Source organism: Ahaetulla prasina, chromosome 5 (genome assembly GCF_028640845.1).
Source record: "Ahaetulla prasina isolate Xishuangbanna chromosome 5, ASM2864084v1, whole genome shotgun sequence".
In the NCBI taxonomy this organism is placed as follows: Eukaryota; Metazoa; Chordata; class Lepidosauria; order Squamata; family Colubridae; genus Ahaetulla; species Ahaetulla prasina.
In genome coordinates, this window is record NC_080543.1 from 1,106,883 (window position 1) to 1,121,857 (window position 14,975).

Genomic DNA, 14,975 nt, shown 5'->3' on the forward strand with positions numbered 1-14,975 from the left:
AGGATAAATAATAACAATAATAATATTACAGCCATACTACTACATGGTTGGTAAAAGCACATAGACCATAGGCACCACTGTGAGAATTGGGGGCTTCAGCCGAGGGACGGCAGGAAGTGGAAAAACTTTGTCTCTCTCTCTCTCCCTCTCTCTCGGCTTCTTCTGCAGTCTACAACTGGACGGTGGAGGAGGTGGTGCAGTGGCTGATCACCTACGTGGAGCTCCCCCAGTATGAAGAGACCTTCCGGAAGCTTCAGCTCACGGGCCATGCCATGCCCAGGTCAGCCTGCCCCTCCGTGGCCCAGGATTCAGGACGTCGGGACCCAGAGACGGGGGGAGATTGGGGAGTTGTGGCTTTGGGGGAGACGGGGTTTTTGGGAGGATGCTGGTACTCCTGAGAGACCCCCGGCTGCTTCTCAAAACAACCATGATTTTTTTTCTCTTTTCGAACCAGTGCTACTTTTATTTCATTTATTTTTTTATCGCAGCTTTATTATTTTTACAAATGGCTCCAGGCGACAAAGATATCCAACTTTCTTCCGCCTATTTTCCCACAACAACAGCCTTGTGAGGTGGGCTGGACTGAGAGAGTGCGACTGGCCCAAAGTCTCCCAGCCAGCTCTCCTACCTAAGGCGGGACTAGAACTCTCCGTCTCCGGGTTTCCGGACCAGCCCCTTAAGCATTGGACTGACTGGCTTTTATTTATTTATTTATTTATTTATTTATTTATTTATTTATTTATTTATTTATTTATTTATTTATTTATTTATTTATTTATTTATTTATTTTCCCTTCTTTTGCTGGTTTTTGTCCGTGGTTGCCCACGTGTAGAGTTTGAACCCTTGGCCTTTCCTGTGGCTGCCCAAGGAAGTTCCCTTTGCCGAGAAATGTGCCGTTCATTTTCCAGATCAGGGCTGTTCCTTTAGTGCAGCAACAATACTAAGTCTCTATAAATACCAAAAGCAAATACAGTTGGATATGAAAGTAAACAAGATTTGTTTTTTTCTATCTGGTGTTATCCCATATAAAACAAACCTTGATCCTTGGGTGGATGGATTTAAAAAAAAATCGAATTCCCCAAAATTTGTGTGATCTTTTCATACGTAATGCAGAATTCCTTACCTTTGGCCCCTCTTGGAGCCTCTTATGAAGTCCTGCTTTTCCTGGATCTGAGAAAGAAGAAAAGGAGGCTTGGAGGTTAAAGGAGCTTTGGAGCACAGAAACCCCCAGTGAGATCGATTAAACTTCATAAAGGAACATGAAACGTGCAAAATTTACTTGCACGCCTGTCCCAGAATCTCTTGTTTCCAGACTTCCGTTGGGGATTTGCACAATGGAAGGGAACAGACTGAGAAAGTCGGGTGGGCACTGCTGCACGGTGGGTGCGATTGCCAAGAAGGGCAAGGAAAAAGCCTCTTTTGCTATAGCAGGGGGTATCCTGCTGGCTGGGGAATTCTGGGACTTGAAGTCCACACGTCTTAGTTGCCAAGATTGGACACCCTTATCCTACAGGAAAGGGGATAGGCTGGAGGTTCTCAGGGGGAGTCCTGCAACCTGCTGCTCTCCATTCCCGAAAGAAGCCACGACATCTTCAGGCCCATCAGTTGAGAAGGTGCCTTCAAGACCAGTTGACTGCAGAAGATCTGGCAGGGTTGGGGTGTGGTCTGGAGCCCCAAGGCTGCCTTTGGTTCAGCCAACTCCCCCTGGAAAATAATTGCCCTGCCTCGGACCACTCTCCTTTCCTAGTGAGGGAGGTTATCCAGCGGGAAGCCACACCGGCTTGGCTGGATCTGCATCTCCTCCATCGTTACGTCCCCACCTGTCTTCTCTCTTCCATGCAGTTGAGGTGCTGGAGGTCTTGGATTTGGCAACTCTGCACAGACCCCAGCGTGGACCTTTCCTGTGTTATGAAGTCCATTCAGATGTTGCCTTCAAGACCTTGAGAAGAACCAGGAAACTGCTTCTAATCTTGTTCCTGTGACCAGCAGCGCACCTGAGCGGATCCTCTGGGGGTCCTTGGTGCTCTCTGAGCTTAGTGGTTTTCTTGCAGTTGTTTCATGGCCGAACTAGGTAACATCATCAGTGCTAGAAGGTTGCGTAGAACGTTCATGGCTCAACTGGTTCTACAAAATCCGCTAGCACTGATTATGTTATTTAGTTTGGTCATGGAACGTGTGCAAGAAAAGCACCAAACTCAGAGAGCACCAAGGACCCCACAGTCCTCCTCCTTATCTCTGGAAACCCCCCCTCCTTCTAGCACCGATGATGTCACCTAGTTGAGTAATGAAATATCTGCAAGAAAACCACCAAGCTTACCAGGCCCCCCCACAGTTGAACCCTGAGCTACAGATATTCTTTTGAGCGGATTCTGTTGAGGGAAACTTCAGTCTGACCTTCCCACAACTCTCTCATTCTTCCTTCCAGGTTGGCCATCACCAACGCCACCATGACAGGGACGGTTCTGAAGATGACCGACAGGAGCCACCGGCAGAAGCTGCAGCTGAAAGCCTTGGACACCGTGCTCTTCGGCCCGCCTCTCCGTGAGTGACCCTCCAGGGTCCCAGGGTGCTAGAAGGCAGATGGGGAGTGTGTGTGTGTGTAGGGGGGAATTGGACTTTCACTCCCATCATCCTGAGCTAAGCAGGCCAAAGAGCTGTGGGAACGTTAGTTCAAGCCCTTGGAAGGCTGGCAAAGATTTCCCAGCAGCCCTGAAGCAGTGTGACCTCCCTCCTTGTGGCTTGGCTGAGGCATTTCTGAGGAAGTGTGACCGGTTGTGAGTGTGATCACAACTCTTTGAGGTTTGCAGCCCCGCTGTGACTCTTCTGTGTTGGCTGGGGTGGGGGAGGGGGAGGAGAAAACGATTGAAGGCTGCCCCTCCGTGGTGGGACCTCTTTGTCTTGGGGACGGGCCCAGCTGTGAACGCAATTAGGTGGCAAACAGGGTTTCTGCCTTTTGCAAAAAAGGTTGCGAAAATTTTACGGCCGTCAAGGACCTGCGAGAGTGACAGGCAGGCTTCGTTCCAGTTGTAAGTCAAGGACAACCTGTGGCTCGGAGTTCTTATTGATTGATTGATTTTATTGATTAAATTTACACACTGCCTATCCTGCAGTTAAGGGAGGGAGCTACGAAGCTGGTTTTGACTAAACCCCCTATTCAGGGAGTCCTCGACTTAACAACCATTCGTTTAGTGACCGAAGCTACAAAGGCACTGAAAAAAGTGACCGTTTTGCACACTTTCACCACCGCTGCAGCATCCCCAGGGTCATGGGATCAAAATTGAGATGCTTGGGCAACTGGTTCATATTTACGACGGTCGCAGAGTCCCAGGGTCACGCGATTCCCTTTCGTGGCCTTCAGACAAGCAAAGTCAATGGCGTCACTAACTTAATAAGTGTACTGATTCACTTAATGGTGTTAAGAAAGATCATAAAATGAGGCAAAACTCACAATTGCTTTTCTTAGCAACAGAAATTGTGGCGTAAATCAAGGATTACCTGTAAACGCAACGGGAATTTCGCTCTTGTTTTGTTTCCTAGTTGCATTATCTGAGGTGTGTCTTTGTATTTGTGTTGGAACTCACGTTTTTCCTGTGTGTTTTTTCTATTTTATCATCATGAGGCCATCAGTACAGAAGTAAACAGGACTGGTGAGGGTGGAGTTTCTTCTTTATGGCTTTTGAGAAAAGGACGGGCAATCTAATCCGTTGGAACTCATTCACGGCATATTTGATGCTTTCAGACTTAATTTAGTGTCTTTCTGTGTGTTTGTGTGTGTGTGTGTGTGTGTGTTTGTAGATTTAAAGGAATAGTTTAGAGGAAGGACAGAGAGCCCTCTAATGCTGGCTGGGGAATTCTGGGAGTTGAAGTCCGCCAGGCTTAAAGTTGCCAAGGTTGGAGACCCCTGCTCTAATGGGATAGTTACTGTATATTCTTCTAATGCCGAGGGATTCCTCTCCTTGTGGGGTTGTGTATACAATGGCTTATGAGTCCTTCACTGCTTTCACGATCTGTTTAAAATATGAGTGGATGTCTTGGTCCTTTCTTTTTTGTTTCATGTGTTTATTTGCTGTTTTAGCTGGAGCATTTCATCTCGGTTCTCTACACCAGCGTTTCCCAACACAGGGCCCTTTAAGACGTGTGGACTTCCAGAATTCTCCCAGCTGGCCTGGGGAATCTGGGAGTTGAAGTCCACACGTCTTAAAGGGCCCTGTGCTGGGAAACACTGTTCTAGCTATCTACATCAGGGGTGTCAAACTCAAGGCCAGCGATGTGGCCGGATCCGACCCGTGGGGCCATTCTGGAAAATGTAAGAGGCCGGCCCTCATTGGTTCGGCCTGGTCTACCCAATGCGAAGAGGAAGTATCAGGCCAGCAGTTTGGGGAGTGGTATCAAGCTGGCAACACCCACCCAGTTGGCCACGCCCCACCACTGCCTCCCCCCCCCAAAGTCAACCACAGCCCTGATGTGGACCTCAATAAAATTGAGTTTGACACCCCTGATCTACATCAACAGTTTCTAGAAAGGAAGGAAGGAAGGAAGGAAGGAAGGAAGGAAGGAAGGAAGGAAGGAAGGAAGGAAGGAAGGAAGGAAGGAAGGAAAAGAAAGAAAGAGAAAGAAAGAAAGAAAGAAAGAAAGAAAGAAAGAAAGAAAGAAAGAAAGAAAGAAAGAAAGAACTGGTTGTGTGATCAGAATTTGGGCACCTGGCTGCTGGCATGTATCTAACCACGGTTGCAGCATCCCAGAGTCACGTCATCTTTTCTCATCTTCTGAGAAGCAACATCAGTGGGGAAGCCAGATCCACTTAACAACTTCGCTTACACTCTGTGGCAAAAGAGGGCGTACATTGGGGCAAAACTCACTTATTAACAAGTGCCTGGCTTAGCAACAGAAAGGTTGGGCTCAATTGCAGTCCTTCATATGTCGAGGACTGCCTGTCTAACGGCCTGGCGCCCTGGCACCCTTGGCAAAAGCAGGCGTACTTTCACAAAGGACTCCAGCGGAGCAGAGCAAAACTCCAGGACTCTCGCCAGACGGAGACCCAACCTAGGTGAGCATCTCTGCTTCAGATGCTCCTTCACGGAAGGTCAGTCGGAGCCGCTTCCTCCTCCTTGGGGTTTCCTCTGCTCGGCCACAAGCCAGGAAGGAAGGCGTCCATCTTCCCCGGCTGAGCTTACATCGGCCGCCTTTGACGGAGGTTGCTCCATTGTGAGGAGGAGTTGAAACTGGTCCCAGCAAGCTGGCAAGCCGAGGGCTGGGCTGCTTCTTGGGAACCTTCTCTCATATTGTGTGTGTGTTTCACAACATGTGAACAAGAAGCAACAGGTGGAAGACTGTCAGGAGGAGGTCCTACCTGGAACGAAGGAGAAATTTCCTGATTATTGAACAGAACAGCTTTCCTCCAGGAGTGGCGGGCGCTCCGTCATTGGAGGTCTTTAAGAAAAGATTGGACGGCCATTTGTCTGGGATGCCATAAGGTCTCCTGCCTTGGGCGGGGGTTGGACTAGAAGACCTCCAAGGTCCCTTCCAGCCATAGGGTTCTACGAAAGGCTTTGGACAGAACAAGAAGCAACGGATGGAAACTCATCATGGAGAGAAGAAAGGAGCAATTTCCCATCAGTGAGAACAATCAATCAATGGAATGACTTGCCTTCAGCAGAAGTGATGGCTGTTCCATCATTGGAACATTCTTGTCTTCAAGAAAAGATTGTCCAGAATGGTATAAGGTCTCCTGCCTTGGGGAAGGGGGTTGGACTAGAAGACCTCCAAGGTCCCTTCCAGCTCTGTGATTCTTGGAGCCCCGTGACAGGACCTGGCTCTGGCAGGTGCCTCTCCCTCTGCGGAGAACCCACCCACCTAAGGGAGCTTTGCCCTGCCTGGTGGAAGAACCTGCATGATGAGCCCACCTGGCTTCAGGTCTAAAGGGAAGGGCCTGGACAGTTGGAAGATGCTATTCAATGGTTTCCTGGCTCAACCCTGAGCAACCCTTTGGAAACGGTCCTGAAGATGCATCAAAAAGGTCCATTCTTCTTCCTTGGGGTTTGCTCCAACATCCCTGCCATGCGGCACCTGATCTCCAGGTTGGCCCAGCCTGTATTTGCATCGCTAGAGCCCTGCAGATTTAGCACAGAGGTTGCTGCCTGAGGAATCCGATTGTGGGTCACCAGATGTGGGCCGAGCTCATACAGATCTCCTCGGGCACCAGCGGATCCTCTTTAAGGCCTGAAGAATCCCTGGGGGCTTCTGCACACACACACACCCTGTTGTGACCCAGGTTCCTGGACCCGGACTCCTGGACTCGGATGATTCAGAAAGTGAGGGAGAAGACCTGGCCAGCCCTGCTTCTCTTGAGCCCTTTCCCTCCCTGGCACCCACTCAAAGGGATGGGGAGGGGCCGGCACAGCCTGATTCCATGGAGCCTCCTTCTGATTTGGCAACGCCCCAAGAACAGTTTTGGAGCGATGCAAGGTCACGTAGACGTAATCGCCGTGCGCAGCAGCGGAAGAGTTGGGACAAAGCCAAGTCATAATTGTCATGCAGTGACATCTGCAGAGACTATAAATAGGAGGCGGGACTTCCTGGTTTTTTGTCTTGGACAAAGTAATGAGTTGGCGCGAGCTAATGAATTGGCGCGAGCTAACTATTTCAATGGAGGGAAGAATATATTCGTGAGTAATTCTGGCCTTATCTATAATTTCCTCGTTATCTCCAGAAACTTGGCAGGCCCGTGGGTAGACGTGGCCAGGACATGTATCTATGTAAATAAAAGGGAAAAAAAAGGAAGGCCTCTGACGGACTCTTTGCTGGGAGTATTGGGGGAAGGGAAACAGAACATTTTGTCCAAGACCTGACTAAAACATCTTCCACCAAAGATGGACCAGCAGCAGGTACAGCAGCAGTTAGAGCAGCTACAAGCGGCTAATCAACAGCTCCAGCAGCAAGTGGCTCACTTGGCAGGCCAACTTGCTGCCAGGAATGTGCCTGCAGTCCCCCCCCATCCTCCCACTCCTCCTCCTCGTCGCAAGTGCCCGATAACCGTGCCGGATAAGTTTTCTGGGCAGCCTGAGATGTTCCCGACCTTCTTGGGACAGTGCCAGCTCTACATGGCTATGAGGCCAGAGGATTTCCCAGACGACCGGGCTAAGGTGGCCTTCGTGATTAACCTTCTTTCCGGCTCGGCTGCTCGATGGGCCACGCCCCTCTTGCTCCAGGACAGCCCCTGCTGGCGGACCAACAGCGTTTTGGCAGCACCTCGCACCATGTATGAGGACCCGTTCGAATGCTGGCGGCAACCAGGCGCCTTAAGGAACTCCGTCAAGAAACGCCCCTGCAGGAGTACATCGCGAATTTCGTCTTTTGTGCCAGGACTCTGACTGGAATGATGCAGCGCTGGTGGGCGCGTTCAGGAGGGACTCTCAGAGGAATTGCAAGACGAGCTGGCCCGGCGTGGGCGCCCGCGGACCCTCGACAACTTGGTGCCCTTTGTCTCCGCCTCGATGCCCGTCTGCACGGCGACCGTCCCGCCGCACCCCGGGACCCTCCGTCGACATCTGCACCCCACTTCCTGCACCACCAGCACCCAGGGTCGCCCACGCTTTGTAACCGCCATGGAAGAGCCCATGGAGTTGGGAGCGCCAGACCTCGCCTAACAGCCCAGGAGCGGAACCGAGGCGCCAAGGGGATTGTGCCTGTACTGTGGGGAGCCCGCCACTCCGCTTCTTGCCCCAGAAAGCGGGGCACGACGCCGTCCCCGAATCACAGCGTGACCAATCGAACGGAGCAGGCCCGACTGGGAAACCCTAGGTCGGGCACGTACTAAGCCCCCACTGACGCTATGGAAGTAGACTCTGGGCCCCTCGGCATCTGATTCTGGACACAGGGATATGGTTGGGGAACCAGTCGGACGGGCCCCAGGCGCATGCGCTGGTGGACCCAGGGGCCACAACAAACTTTATGGACCAGGCCTTTGTGACCCAGTTTGCGGTCCCCGTGGTTCCGGTGGACCCTCCGATGCGGGTAGAGACAATTGATGGACGAGAACTGGTGTCCGGCCCCATTAAATTTGCCACCCAGCCTTTGTGCCTGGCTATTGGGGACCATGAGGAGACGATCCAGTTTTATGTCACTGTGGACCTTCATTTTCCCTTGGTCCTTGGGTTGGCCTGGCTTCGGACCCACGATCCTCAGGTGGTCTGGTCGCGGAACGCCATCTCTTTCCCGAGTCTGCAGTGCGTCGATCACATCCGCCACACCTGTGCCGGCCAGAACGTCCCCACTGCTGCCATCACCTTGCCTCCTGAGCTGACGGACTTCGCCGACGTGTTCAGCGAGAAGGAGGTGGACCGACTACCCCGCATCGGCCCCACGATTGCCCGTGACCTTCTGCCCAACGCACCACTGCCTGTGGGACGCCTGTATTCCATGTCGGAGCCCGAGTTGGCCGCCTCAGGGACTTCCTGGACAAAAACCTGGCCCGAGGGTTCATCCGCCTTCAAAGTCCCTCTCTCGGCCCCGGTCCTCTTTGTGAAGAAGAAGACAGGGACTTGCGCTATGCTGTGATTACCGCCGCTAAACGCCATTACGGTGCGGAATCGCTACCCCCGCCGCCATCCCGGAGCTACTGGAAAGGTTGCGGAGGCCACGATCTTCACCAAGCTCGATCTCCGGGGCCTACAACCTGGTGCGGATACGAAGGAGACGAATGGAAGACGGCATTCGGCACCCGATACGGACACTACGAATACACTGTCATGCCATTTGGGTTGACCAATGCTCCTGCCGTTTTTCAGCACTTCATGAACGACGTGGTCCGAGACATGTTGGATCGGTTCGTGGTTATCTACCGACGACATCCTGATTTACTCCCGGTCCAGGAAAGCCACCTTCGACACGCCAGTCTGGTTCTGCAACGCTATGGAGCAACAACTCAATGCGGCTGGAGAAATGCGTCTTCTTCCGGACTTCCATAGAATTCCTCGGCATATCATCTCGCCCGAGGCACAGCCATGGACCCATGTAAAGTAGAAGCTTTGTGTAGCTGGGAAGCCCTCGTCGGGTGAAGGATGTTCAGCGCCTACTGGGCTTCGCCAACTACTACCGGACCTTCATCCCGGCTTCGCCACACTGACAGCTCCACTTACCCAGCTCCTCAGGAAGAAGGTTGCATTCCGTGGGGTCCCCGCAGCAAGAAGCATTCACAGCCCTCAAGAAAGCCTTCTTCACGGAACCCGTCCCTGAGGCATCCCGACCCGCCCGCCTTTTGTGGTGGAAACGACGCGTCCAATGTGGCTCTGGGAGCGGTGCTGCTACAGGCTCCGACGAATGGTGGCACACTTTTTCCCCGCGCTTACTACTCCCGGAAACTCAACCTTCCGAGCGCAACTACACTATCTGGGAAAAAGAGTTGCTGGCTATCAAGGCTGCATTCGAGGCTTGGCGACACCATCTGAGGGGGCCCGACATCAGGTGGAGGTCCGAACGACCATCGGAATCTCGAGCACCTCACCACAGCTCGGAAGTTAACCAGCGGCAGATCCGTGGTCGTTGTTTTGCCCGGTTCAACTTCCGCGTGACCTACATTCCCAGCGGTCACAACCGGAGGGCGGATGCCCTGTCCCGAAGCCAGAGTACCTCTGCGCCAAGGACCCCTTCCTCCACGGACAGTGCTGCCGGCAGAAGCCTTGGCCGCAGCACGGAGCCAGTGGACTTGCGGGCCCAGGTGCGAGGCGCAGCGCCAGGACGCCTGGTCGCAGCAAAGGAGAGCGGAGGTGGCCCCACGCCTCCTTGGACCTTGGAGGAGGACTTACTCAAGTGGGGCGATTATATGCCCACAGGACCACTCCGAGCCCTCGTCATGACCCAGTGCCACGACAACCCTGCAGCAGGACATTTTGGGTTCTTCAAGACCTCCACCTGGTGACACGGACCTTTTGGTGGCCCCGCGGCATGATATACATGCCTACGTGACATCCTATGCGTGCCGGCAAGCCAAGACCGCCACGGGGCCCCTCCCGGCTCCTCCAACCCTTGCCGACACCCGACAGACCCTGGGGCGATCTCTATGGATTTCCTGACAGACCTGCCGTCCTCTGGGTTCACCACGGTGCTGGTGGTGGTGGACATGCTCACCAAGATGGCACACTTCATCCCATGCCGCTGACTGCCCACAGCCGCAAAACGCCCGCCTCTTTCTGCAGCACATCTTCCGCCTCCATGGTCTACCGGACAGGGTGGTTTCGGACCGCGGAGTTCAGTTCACAGCTCGCTTCTGGAAGAGCCTGATGGCCGCGTTGGAGGTGCAGGTGTGTCTGTCGTCATCGCACCATCCGGAGCCGACGGGGGTACAGAGAAGGTCATCGGTATACTGGAACAGTATCTCCGTTGCTTCATCAACCAGCAACAGGACAACTGGGCCGATTACCTGTCCCTGGTGGAGTTTGCTTTTAACAACTCTCAGCACACCTCTACTCAGATGACCCCGTTCTTTGCCAATGTGGGGTACCATCCGCGGCTCTTCCCTCTGGCACCACCGGACTCTCCTGTTCCCGAAACGCAGACCTTCCTGACGGAATTGCATGCGGTCCAACAGTTGGTACGTCAGCAGCTGAATCGGGCAAAGGAGGACTACAAACGGCCCGCCGACCGCTCCCGACGGGCAACGCCCCCGCTGGCTCTCCACCAAACACCTCCCGTCCGACCTCCCGGTAAAGAAGTTGGACCACTGATTCATCGGCCCGTTCCCTGTCGAGGCAGTCATCAACCCGGTAGCCTACCGACTGACCCTGCCACGATCCATGCGGATCCACCCCGTCTTTTACCGGTCCCTTCTGGTTCCTGAGGCCACACCGAGTCCCCTTCAGTGCCCAACAGCACCCGTCACTTTCGCCGAGGACGGGTCGGAGGAATACGAAGCCCACAGCGTACGAGACTCCCGCTGGCTGAAGGGTCGTTTCCAATATTTGATCGCGTGGAAGGGATACGGGACTGATTTTTCCTGGGTAGATGCCTCCGACGTTCATGCCTCTGACCTGGTGCAGGCCTTCCATGAGCAGAACCCAGCCCGACCGCATCCCAATCGTCAGCCCCGGGGGAAGGGCCCTGCGGTGAGGGATAGTGTTGTGACCCAGGTTCCTGGACCCAGACTCCTGGACTTGGATGATTCAGAAAGTGAGGGAGAAGACCTGGCAAGCCCTGTTTCTCTTGAGCCCTTTCCCTCCCTGGCACCCACTCAAAGGGAGGAGGAGGCCGCACAGCCTGATTCCATGGAGCCTTCTTCTGATTTGGCAACGCCCAAGAACAGTTTTGAGCGATGCAAGCACGTGACGTCGCCGCGCAGCAGCGGAAGAGTTGGGACAAAGCCAAGTCATAATTGTCATGCAGTGACATCTGCAGAGACTATAAATAGGAGGCGGACTTCCTGGTTTTTGTCTTGGACAAAGCAATGAATTGGCGGCTAACTATTTCAATGGAGGAAAGAATATATTCGTGAGTAATTCTGGCCTTATCTATAATTTCCTCGTTATCTCCAGAAACTTGGCAGGCCCGTGGGTAGACGTGGCCAGGACATGTATCTATGTAAATAAAAGGGAAAAAAAAAAAGGAAGGCCTCTGACGGACTCTTTGCTGGGAGTATTGGGGGAAGGGAAACAGAACACACCCCTCCAGGAAAACGAAATCCTGAAGCTGCCGAAGGAAGGCGATTATCCTGCTTCATTAAGAATAAGGCGGCTGAATGAAGAAGAAATAGCTCCCTATGACTTGGTCCAAAGGTTGATTGCTGAAAGAACAATAACTTCTTTCTTTCTGAGAAGAACATCTCCTTCCTTTCTTTCTGCAGAGATTTTTATCTAGCTGCAAACTGAAAACATTCCCAATCTCTTTCTAAACTTTTGGCTACTTCCAAACCCATGGCTGTAAGTTTATTTTATTGATTAAATTTATTTGCAACCCATCTCTTCATGGAGATACTCCTTCCTGATTGACACCTGTGAGGCTTTCTGACTTCTTGAGGGCCTTGGCCAAAACTCGCATGACCTCTGGAGTTGCTGTGGCTGCTTTTAATTCAGCTAAAGCCACACACCTGTAGTTCTCCAAAACCCAAAGGGGGAGCCCTGAAAATTCACCTGTGGAGCTGCATGTCTGAAGATGGCTTAGGAGTCACAGCCAAGCCCCAGGGGGTCAGAGAAGAAGCGGGTGGGGGTGTTGATAGCGTCCAGAAATTGTGAAGGGTTTTGACAGAAGTGTTTGGGGTCAAAGATATGTATTTATTTATATTTCATATTTCTCACCTGCCCGTATCCCTCAGAGAGGGATCCTCCGTGGCGTACAACGTAACTGATAAAATTAAACTTGAAAATTAGAATAATTTAAGATTTTAAAAAAATTAAATTATAAAACCATTTTATAAAAAATTCTAGAATAGAACAGAACTACAGTTCCAAGATGGTGGATTGTTAATAGAGTTGAGGGGTTGGGTGTTCATGGGGACAGCCAGCCCCACGGTTATGAGGGCCCAAATGTCCCCCAAGCAAGGCTACAAGGCCTAGTGCTCCGTCCCTGGGGGTTTTTAAGAAGAGACTGGACAGCCCTTGTCTGAAATGGCATAGGGTCTCCTGCTTGAGCAAGGGGTTGGACTAGCAGACCTCCGAGGTCCCTTCCAACTCTGTGATTCCGTTACGTTACTTAGATCTCTGGTGCTGCAGGGAGACCCTCATGAAGAGGCAGGCTTGCTTATTCTGCCTGCCCGTTCTGGCCCATTCAGACATTTGCGTTGAACGCTTCCAGGAGAGACGAGTATCCCTGATCTGAGAATTCCTCTCCCCTCCCCTGGAATCTGGAAGCCCAGTGGGGCGTTGGCCTCCAGATCAGATCAAAGCCGGCTGAGGAGGGGAAGGAAAGGAGCTGGGCGGGTCTCCGTGTTGACTGCTCTTCCACTTCTGTTCTGTTTCCCCAGTGACCCGTCATAACCACTTGAAAGACTTCATGCTGGTGGTGTCCATTGTGATTGGCGTGGGAGGCTGCTGGTTTGCTTACATCCAGAACCGCTACTCCAAAGAGCACATGAAGAAGATGATGAAGGACCTCGAAGGCCTTCACAGGGCTGAGCAGAGTCTCCACGACCTCCAGGAAAGGTGGGTGGGCCGGTTCCTCCTTCCAGCTGGAGACAGGGGCTGATCTCCCTCCTTCCCTCCCTCTGTGCACTCGGGTGAAGTCTGCATGCGCTTCGGCTCCCTTGAGAAACATTGGAGGAATTCCCCACAGGGTGAGTGTGGTGGGCCTCCGTGTATGTCAGGGAGCCCATTTTTTATTTTGCTTGTACTTGCTCCAGCACATCCCCAAGAGATGCTGCCAGGAGAGATGTGATCAATAACGGGAGAAAGGGTTTTTTAAATACCCGCTGAGCTTGGTGGTTTTCTTGCAGGGGTTTGGCTCAGAAATTCCGGAAGTTGAAGTCCATGGGTTGCAAAGTCACCCTAGTTGCCCACCCCTGACCCAAGACAGTGTCCTGGGGCTGGTGGAAACTACGGTCTTCCACCTGGATTGAGAGAGATCACCTGCCAGTTCCGTAGCCTGGGAGCCTTGCAGGCATTACTTGGGCTGATCTCTGGACCTACCGATCTCCAAGGAGTCTTTGAAACTTCCTGACGGTCTCTGGGTGGTGCTTAGGATTTTCTCTCTCTCTCTCTCTGGCCCCCTTGGGTGGTCCTGCCTTTAGGCGTCTGCGTGGGGTTCCTGAAGAGGTCTCCAAACTCATTTACCCCCTTTATGGAGGACCTGCCTGTCCACCTTCCTCCGTGTCTTGTTTTTTCTTGGCAGCACCAAAGAGAATCTCAAAGAGAAAACGAGGGTCTCCCTCCTAAGCGGTGGATTCTTCCTTACGGTGTTTCTAGCAGCTGTAGGGGGGTAGCTGTGGCTGCTCCAGCCCTGGAGGCCTTTAAGAAGAGATTGGGCAGCCATTGAGCAGAGGGTTGGGCTAGAAGACCTCCAAGGTCCCTCCCAACTCTCTTGTACGGTTATTTTAATGCATTCACGAGTCCTATTGAAAAGCCTCTTCTCCTCTTGTCTTCCAGTGGTAGGGAGTTCCACAGTCTGATTATGCCCTGCTTGAAGTGGGTTTTCTGGGGCTTCAGCTGCTCCCTCTCACTTTCCAGCAATTGTGAGAAGGGAAAATTAAGCCTCAATCTCAATTCTGAAACAAAAACTGGATCAAACAGCTTGCTTGTCTAGGGGACCCCTCCCCTTCTGCCCCCAGACCTTTTTCTGCCCGGCCAATGGGATCACCGGGAAGCTGTGGCCTCCATCAGGTGGCAGGACTGGGAGACCCCCCCAGGCAACCCCCTAGACGGGTCCCTCCTCGGCTGGGAGCATTTCTTCATTGGGACATTTGCTCCAATCGGTCTCGTCCGGCAGAGTTGCCCAAACTAAGAACGGGCACATAAAACTGTGCGGAGGTTGGCTGTTGCTTTACACTTGTGTGCGTCTGTGTGTTCATACAGATAGTCCTCGACTTATGATCACAATTGACCCCAAAATTTCTGTTGCTGAGCGAGACAGTTTTTAAGTGAGTTTTGTCTCATTTCATGACCTTCGTGGCCACAGTTGTTAAGTGAACCACTGCAGTTGTCAAGTTAGAAACCCGGTTGTTAAGTGAATCTGGCTCCCCCATTGACTTTGCTTGTCAGAAGGTCGCCAAAGGGGATCACGTGACCGTCATAAAAATGAACCAGTTGCCGAGGGTCTGAATTTTGATCAGGTGGCCCCAGGGGTGCTGCAATGGTCGTAAGCGTGAAAAACTGTCATTAGTCCCTTTCTTCAGTGCCCTTGAAACGTCAGTCACTCAGAGGAGGTGCAGTTGCGTCAGCCTTGGCCCTCGGGCGGTTTGAAGAAAGTTCTCCTTGGCAGAATGGCAGCTGGATGAAGTGGACTAGAAGACCTCCAAGGTCCCTTCCAACTCTGCCCTTCTCTTCTAATTGTCCCTC

At 52.5% G+C, this 14,975-nt stretch overlaps 1 protein-coding gene across 4 annotated transcripts in view; it reads left to right on the plus strand.

Annotated features, from left to right (window-relative positions):
- STIM1 (stromal interaction molecule 1) overlaps positions 1-14,975 on the plus strand; it is a 71,047-nt gene that overhangs the window by 45,685 nt on the left and 10,387 nt on the right. For all 4 annotated transcript variants that reach the window (XM_058185255.1, XM_058185256.1, XM_058185257.1 and 1 more), the window contains exons 4-6: positions 169-280; positions 2,426-2,541; positions 12,950-13,127. In XM_058185255.1, the coding sequence (XP_058041238.1) occupies positions 169-280; positions 2,426-2,541; positions 12,950-13,127 (406 nt within the window). The remainder of the gene's footprint in view (positions 1-168; positions 281-2,425; positions 2,542-12,949; positions 13,128-14,975) is intronic.